The 8,448-nt window shown below is 41.4% G+C and overlaps 1 protein-coding gene across 9 annotated transcripts in view; it reads left to right on the top strand.

The window, feature by feature from the left end:
* The window catches only part of EHBP1 (EH domain binding protein 1), a 190,508-nt gene that overhangs the window by 161,101 nt on the left and 20,959 nt on the right, over positions 1-8,448 (top strand). For 5 of the 9 annotated variants that reach the window (XM_019612557.2, XM_010706463.3, XM_010706462.3 and 2 more), the window contains 3 exons: positions 165-306; positions 457-563; positions 3,207-3,330. In XM_019612557.2, coding sequence (XP_019468102.1) covers positions 165-306; positions 457-563; positions 3,207-3,330 — 373 coding nt within the window. The remainder of the gene's footprint in view (positions 1-164; positions 307-456; positions 564-3,206; positions 3,331-8,448) is intronic. The other 4 variants (XM_031552304.1, XM_010706460.3, XM_010706466.3 and 1 more) reach the window with 1 other exon arrangement.

Here is an 8,448-nt window from a genome sequence, read left to right as displayed (position 1 = left end):
TTTTTCTCCCTGCAGCTGATACTTTCGTCCTGTACAAACTGTGGTCTGAGTTGGGAAATCCTCTCTGCACAACCTGCGTTGTGTTCCCCCAGCCAAACGTACCTTTCGAGTTAGTGTCTCCGCGTTGTAAACAAAAGAAACTGTTGTGTGCCTTGTTTTTCTAGCAGAATGGAACAGAGGAGCATCGTGCTGAGCGATTACAAAAATCAGCAGAACGTTTTAGAAATCCTGTTGTGTTCAGCAAGGACTCCACCGTCAGAAAAACTCAGCTCCAGTCTTTCAGTCAGTATGTGGAGAGCAGACCAGGTAGGAGAAAATATAAAGCGTGTTTTCCCATCTTATGATTTAATAATATTTAACAATAAATATATTAAAACCCGATAATGTAAGTCCCCGTTTCAATACATAAATATCAAGCTTTATAATAATTTTACATGTCTTTCCCCTTTTTTCAAGAGATGAAAAGGCAGAGATCAATACAGGAAGATACAAAGAGAGGAAATGAGGAGAAGGCTGCGATAACTGAGACTCAGAGGAAGCCATCAGAAGATGAAGTGCTTAATGTATATTAATTTTTTGTCTGGTTTCATGATTGCTGATAATTCTAAACTGTATGTGGAAATAGTGCCTTTATTTGTTAAAATGAGATGTTAGGTTTTTTTAGATGTCAATCTCCAGTGCATTCAAAGCAGAGTGAGAGGGGTGCACTGTTGAATTAGTCTGCAGTGTGGTGATAATTGTCAGATAAAAAAAATGAATTTTTCAGAGTTCCACAGCCCCAGCTTTCTTGAGACATTTCCATCAGGGCACTTCCCATAAAGAGATTCCAGTATTGATCTACCGGGAGGATTTTAATTATTACAATAGCAGATACCGCAGAGCTGCAGTTAGAGGGAAGAGTCACATGAGACCTGCTAGAATTTCTCAGCCAACCCATTTTGTTGGCTTGGGTTAATGGGTGTTCAACCTTTCCATTATCCAGATCAGCCGTGAATTACTAGCTGAATGATGTTTGCATTAATATAATATATATGGTAATTTCTTCACTTAATTAACGGGGAGGTTCAGCTCAGTAGGGGTATGGGCTGATCATGTGTAAAATTGATTTGTGAGGGAAATATTTGATAGACCGCAGGGAGAAAGCTGGTTTTGATGGACAGCTGTGGGACAGAAGCAGGAAGAACAAGTTTTACCCTGATTTTTTTTTTTGTCTGAAAACACAACGCAGCCTTTGATGGTGGTCGCTCTCTCCTCTCCCCAGTTCACCTCAATACTTGTGTCGTTTTTGTTGGAGCAGTCCGGAGCCGAGGAGAGATTTCAGACCGCTGTCACTCCTACCCCGAAACATCCAACTTTTCACAAACCTGACAGTTCTTTTTAGCATAGTTATACTTTTGCAGAGTTGAAAAGCTCTGGCACACTAAGCCCGCATTACATATGCAGATGATACACAGGAACTCTAGGGATATTTCAGCCTGACACAGCATTTCTTTTCATCTTCTAATAACAATTGTTAACAATTATGCGTGCTGACATTAGGGAAGTTTTCGTACTATTTTCAATTAATTACAGTTGATGAAAGGCAATATATTGCGCATCGCCTCAGCTCTGCTGAGGACTGATTTTTTTTTTTCCTTCAGGATCCGCTCTCAGTAGTTTTGCTGTTGTTTCTCTGGTTGTATGTCAGGTGGAAAAGTATTTCCAAAGGAACCAATGCCATTGGCTGTTGTGTAAGAGGAGAAGGACCAACTTACGGGGAGCACAACACTCTTAAATTCATGCACTCCAAATTTCAAACCTCAGTGCTCGTTACTGATCCTGGAAGTTCAGCCATTCTTCCAGCCCTCACTTCGAGTATGTCTTTATTCGAAGTAATAATAGGCCAACATTATTGTTATTATACCTATCACATGAATACGAAGCTAACGCACCATTTTAGAAATGTTTACAGAAAAACAACTGACAGTGTTCAGTAAAAGTCTCTGTGGCCCTTCCACAGCAACAAGCTAGCCTCCAGTAGGGAATGAAATCCTAGAAAAAAAACAAACTCTGTTTTTTCACTTTCGAAGGGACAGTAATTTTAGTTGCATCCTTTCTTGGGTACAGATGAAACACTAAGTTCTTTTGCCATTTCTTTTTCTCCATCTGAAACCATCTGCAAGGACTTCAAGGAAGTGGATAGGCTTACTTGGAAGGAATAATATTTTCTTCCTAACGTCCCACACAAAAATATGCTTCAGGAATGACATTTCACCACTGTGTATATCCCGTAATAACTTGGTACAGCTGGGTGGTGGAAGTTGAGCCCCATGAGAATAACTCAGGTTCAGAAGGACTGTTCTGCAGCTCCTGGTGAGAGAGCCAAAGCGCTTTGTGGCTGTTTGTTGAAAGTGTTTGGAAAAGTGTGTGGTTTTCTGTGGGGTGATGACAAGCCCTGAGGGGGCACAAGGGGCAAGTTTGACTCGTTGCCATTTCCATGGCTTACTCAGGAAGGAATTGCTCTCAGCCTGATTTACCTACTAGGGTGCCAACAGGGCAGATCAGGTCAGTCCCTGTGCACCTGAGAGCCTGTACCTTGTCACTGCTGCCCAGGATAACAATCAGTCACAATAATTAGCAGTACTTTTCCAGATCACTGTGTAGCCAGGCAATTGCTTGCAGTAGGGGAAAACCAGAGAGGCATTACAGCCTCGTCTGGTGAGAGGCATCATTACAGTTGACCCAGAGGAGCTATACAAGCCAGGGAGCTTGTCTCGGGTTTGTTTTTTCATCTCAAAAACCTGTGTTTTAATTGTTGTTAGAGACTCTTGTGCTAGTTTTTCTAGCTCCTAAAGTTAGGATTTTAAAATTGAGTAAGAAATGAAATGACACATTAAATAGTGCTTTATCTGGATTACTTTTCCTTTCACAGCGCTTTGTTACGGCTGCTTTTATGTACTTAGGCATAAATTATATGAATTTCAAAAAGTCAGCCAGGTAGTTAAAAACTGCAGAATTGAGTGTTCCCTACAGGAAAAACTGGGATGTTTTAATAAACAAATAAGGAGATTTGGCAAAATTGTAAAGTTTGCAAAATGTAAGTGTTAGCTTTTTGGTAGCAAGCATGATATTTGGTTGTTTAGGTAAGTGCCTTACTAAGTGTTTGTGGAAAGGAAAAATGCAACTTACAAGTGATGTTTTTTCTTCTTGTTTGTTCTCTTTAACAGAAAGGGTTCAAAGACACCAGTCAGTATGTTGTAGGAGAATTGGCAGCACTAGAGAATGAGCAAAAGCAAATTGACACCCGTGCCGCGCTGGTGGAGAAGCGCCTTCGCTATCTCATGGACACAGGTACGGTGCCCAATTACACTGTAAACAGTTTTGGCAAATTGAGCGTTCACAAACTCTTATAGAGTTTTGGAAGTGTGAATCTTTGAAGCCTGAATGTTCAGCAAAACTGCCTTGAAAATAAAAAGGCTGCGATTTGCAGCCACCTCTCTGGGCCCTGGTGATAAGAGTGCCTTCATGGGAAGTGATAACTTGCCCTGATACCGTGTGAGCCAGCACTATTGAACAGTGTGCTCATCCATGCAGAGTTGGAATACACATCTGTGCCTCATTGATATGCCACTGACTTAAAAAAAAAAAAAAAGAAATGAAAAAAAAAAAAGTAAGATCTTCACTGTTCTACTGATTCAGTGGGAAAAAAAAAGATTTGGCCAGCTAAAGCCATGTACTGCATGAAACAGAGCACAGTACATGGGGGAAGGCTCCATTGACTAGATCACTGAAATTTGAGAATACTATCTGGTTACTGATGCTCCACAATTACTTTATTTATTTATTTATCTTCAGGAGAGCAGGTCTTAAACAGTCTGTAATGCTTGGTGTTGTAGGTGCAGTTGAAAGGATTAAAGTACATGGGCGAGTTTTTGTTAAAAGCGTGCTGGTTGTGACTCCTGTGATGCACGTTGCGTGCACAGAGAGTGCTGGTGTCCATCAGAGATGGAGAGGTTTAACAGCATCGGGTTGAAACAAATGGTGCTTTGATATTTCAAAAATAAGTTATATTGTAGGTGCAAAAAGTGTTCTTCCCGTCCCTTGGGGAAAAAAGTCAATTGGTGCAAATTACCATGTGGTTAAACTTTGAGAAAGTTGTGTGTGTTTGAAATTTATAAAGGTGAAGCCCACCTTTAATTGGAATAACAGATCTTCAAGTGGATTTTGATCCAATGGTGTGTTTTGAGATACAGATGAACAGACTTTATTTAAATTTCAGTATTTTGAAATCAGTTTGCCACACATGTCCAGATATCTGGGTGGTTTCTTTAAATGTATTTACTTTGTTGTATGCACAGGTGCTTTGACTCTTCTACAGCATTTTGCAAAAATATGTAACTCAGAATTTCTCTCCTGGATCAGTGCTTGTTTAGTAGAACTTTTACCTATTACAAGCTTTTGAAGTACTTTTTCAAGTGCATTACATAGCCTTTAGATACTCAAGCTAACAAAAATGTGTATGTATTATCCTACACTTCCTTTTGTACTCTGTTGAGTGAAAAAGGGTGAAACATGCATTCCCCACAAAGGAACTACTATGGCGTTTTGCAAGTCTTGCATGAACTCTGAGTGCTGCCTCTAGATACATACAGAGTTGTTAGCATAGTATAGTTGGGGGTTTTTTAACATCTAATGTCATGACAGTGCTTAATTTATGCTGCTTATTCCATCTTTAGAGGAGTTTCTTACGTTTCTTCTAGTTTTGCATTTCTTGTGCTTTGAAGTAGGACAAATATTGCTGTGTTCACGTCATGTCAGATGATTAAATGTTTAAGTCTTCTGCATAAAATGCAACACAGCTAGAGCAGTTTGTACAGTATAGCTGTATGGGCTGTAATAAGAATACCAATGAATACCCATTGCTTCTTTTACTGGGGATGAGGGGGCGTGCAGTTCTGCCATAACAAAAAGTTAATTTTATGTTTTTGATCATTTTCTGAGGATTTAACTTAAAATAACTGATTTGACAAGTCCTTGATAAAAATCCTGTTTCCATTCTTAGCTTAAATAAGCAGTTTAGGAGGAAACACATGAGGAGTGGAGTTTCTTACCTCTACTTGAGTTTATAGCCTTGAAAGCGGGGATTCTCTAACTTTTCTAGCTAAGGATTACAACAGAGGGACTGTCTTGTGTACCACCTCTCCTGCCAATCAGTATCCCATTTGTCACCCCTGTGACAGTAACTGCAATTCCTTACATGGAAATGGAGGAGGAGGACGTGGGTTTCTTCACCTTTCATGTGATATGGCCTTGGCGGTAGAAAAAACTCTGAACATCTTTTTGCTGTGCCTGTAAAATGTTGTTATGTCAGCTCCTGGTTCTTTGCCCAAATGTGGTCCCCTTCCCTCAGCTCCTCACCTGGCCGGCTGCAGGCTCCTCTCCTTCCCTCATCTGGTACCTACTGGAGTGGCTTCGGGGGAATTGGCTGTGCCTCATCACTGGCTCTATAAGGATGGCACTTCTTCCCTAACTCTCTTTAGGAAGTATTGCTAACATAGGCAACTAAGCAGCCTGTGCCTCAGTCCCAGCATCTTCCATAAAGGTATGAGCTGTTTTTTCCTGATTCTGACAGAGGAATCTAGGAACAAAACGGATGAGTCAACACTGTATGTCCAACCAGCTTGCCACAGACCACCAGGGGTCTACAAAGTAATGTTTTAGGGGAGATAATAACTGCAGGCCGATAGCTGCAGCAGCCCTCAAGGGTTGTTGATGGTGATCTTGGGGTTTTGCAAATACTCCCCCAGGTATTGGTACATACCAGAAGGACAAGAAATGAGAAATGTTGCCAGCTCTCAGCATTGTACTGGAAAGTCTTTTGGTACTTGTTTCTTCTGAAAATGTAAGCTTTAGGAACCAGAAGGTTGCATGGGCAGCTCAAAGATGTTCAAAACAGACTGTAAAGGACAAGAACCACAGATTAGTTGATGTACGTTTAAAAGGCTTTTGTGGGCAAATCCCTTCTGTAATTTTGTGCTGCTTGAGGTTGTGTCACTAGAGGACCTTGGGTAAGCAGGAGCCTGCTGGCCTCGTTTTTCACGAGGCCATTTGTCCCACTCTGCCAGAATGCCTTCCACAGAACCATTCAGACCAGTGTCTGCAGGGTCTCGTGTCCCTGCCACTGTAGAAGCATGTTTGTGTTGGGATTTCCAATTTCATTTCCATATGTGCCAAAAGCATGCAAAGCCCAGAGCAACACAGAGCTGAGAGACTCATCTCATGACTGAACCCTTGCTTTACCATTGGGTTCAAGGGGAGCTGAGCGAGATCTTCTCATCCTGCCATGTCGGCTGGGGACTGGGCCATCCCACCCTTCTGCAGTGTGCTTGGCCATGTCCTGAGTGTCAGACTCGCACTGGGAAGAAAGCTCTCTCCCTTCTTTCTCAGCCCCCCCAGCACCCAACCAGGGATGATTTTCATCCAATGAGAACACTGCTTTGCCACCTGGCAGCTCCTGACCCTTTGGGTGGGATTCCTTTTTGCTGCTCAGCCAGGAGGCCGTGGCATGCATTGCTTTGACAGGAAAGGACTTTGTGTCCCGTTCCGTGTATCAAGGCCTTAAAGCTGATGGCTGTTTCCTTGCTACAGCCCAGTAGCAAGGCCAGAAAGATACATCAGCTGACCTGTGGTCCTGTCCCTAGGGCACGATCCAGGTGCAAATGTGTCCCTTCCTCTGCTGTTTTCTGCGTAGCATTGTGCAAAGAGGAATGTAATGGGAACAGGGCTACAGGAGGAGAGCTCAGCTCCTTGCCACCATGCGTGCTGCCATTTTGCAGCCTGCAGACAGCTTTTTGGCCGGGGAGCCGAGTTCCTGGCTTGTGGCCAAAGGGGAGCTGATGTTTTCAGAGTCCGTCAGTCAGGCAGGGAGCTCGGATCCAGCCAGAGCTCTGCGTTTCCAGCACCAGCTGCTCCTGATTTGACTGGAAACACTTTCCTAAGATGTGTGAAAAAATAAAAGTTATTAAAATTACCAGCTTGCTGATTTTTATTTGAATCTGAATAGTTACACTTTTATTAATATCCTGTAATTTATGTCGCTGGTGCCGTACCTCAGACCTCGGTCTTTGCACTGGAAATGAAAATGTAATCTCACCTTGTTCCAGGGAAATGGAGTTTGCTGGCACATCGCAGAACTGTGAGGGCAGTCGGTGTTTCAGTGTCTCGAACCTCACAGAATAAGCTGATGGCACGTTTGCTGTCGCAACCTGCAGATGTGCAGTAGTTACATGTGCAGGAGGGCTTTGCGACGTGCACCATGCGCCATGCAGTGGGTGCAAGCGTGCGGAGAGATCACAGCACAGAGGTTCAAGTAAGAGGAGGGAGTTTTGTGGTCGAGTATAAATATCACATAATCTAATAGTGTTGATTTCCCTTCTTGCACTCTTATAATGGCTTGACATCAAATGATGACATGGGTGGGATTATCTCCCTTTCTTTGGGATTGTACTTGCCATGTTGTGCCTAACCTGTTATGGATAAAATAGTTCTGTCTGTACTTCTGTGGCAGTCTCCCCATTACGAATTCTTCTGTCATTGTCTTTAAGATGCCTATCATCTTGATGGCTAAGTGTCAATTAAAATGCAGAATTATCACATAACGCAATTAAAGTAAAAACCAAAGAAGCCTAGTTTACAAACCTCTGATCTAAATTTAGCTCTCTTTTTTGGGTCACTATTTATTCACTAATTACAGAGACAACTATTTTAGAAAAAAATAGCAGTTATCAGGTATTTTGTTATCTGACCGTAGAGTATGAAGTGTTTTTAATTGTTTTTCTGATTAACTACAAGCTCCCAAATTCAAGTAGAAACACACTTACATTTTCTATATGATTCCCATACTTTACCAATGGGTGAGCCTTTTTGTGACACAGTAGTAGAATTAATGAGATAATAATTAAAAAAAAACCTTCTGCTACTGATGATTGACCACTGATGGTAAATGTAATTGAATTAGCAGTGCACTAAAATAAATGTAGACAAAATAAATATAGACAAGAAAATCTGGTGAAAGCTTCTGTAATGTTTTAGATTAATAGGCATACAGAATTCTTCACATTTTTTATTACGTTGTCCCTAGATGAATTCAAAGTAATTGGGGTGGTTAATTTTATTTACACAGAGCCGTTCACAGCGCATTAAATAATAGAGATAATTGAACAAGAATTGTCAAGTGTGTACTGATATCAGACATATTACAGAAGGGAATGTGCATAAAACTTCATTTCTATGCAGCCATTGTTTATGGTAATTAAGTACACAGATTTATCCCTTGGTTGCCTTCCAAGCTTATGGCAACTGCTATTGTTGTGCTCCATTAATATGTAATCAGGAAATAGTTTAATTTTCTAATCTGCAGTTTGAGAATTCACTTTCTAACAACTCTTAATTACTGCATTGCCCTAATGA

This window comes from Meleagris gallopavo, chromosome 2 (genome assembly GCF_000146605.3).
Source record: "Meleagris gallopavo isolate NT-WF06-2002-E0010 breed Aviagen turkey brand Nicholas breeding stock chromosome 2, Turkey_5.1, whole genome shotgun sequence".
Taxonomy (NCBI): Eukaryota; Metazoa; Chordata; class Aves; order Galliformes; family Phasianidae; genus Meleagris; species Meleagris gallopavo.
Note: the sequence above shows the minus strand (reverse complement) of the source record. Positions and strands in the feature narration are given on the sequence as shown.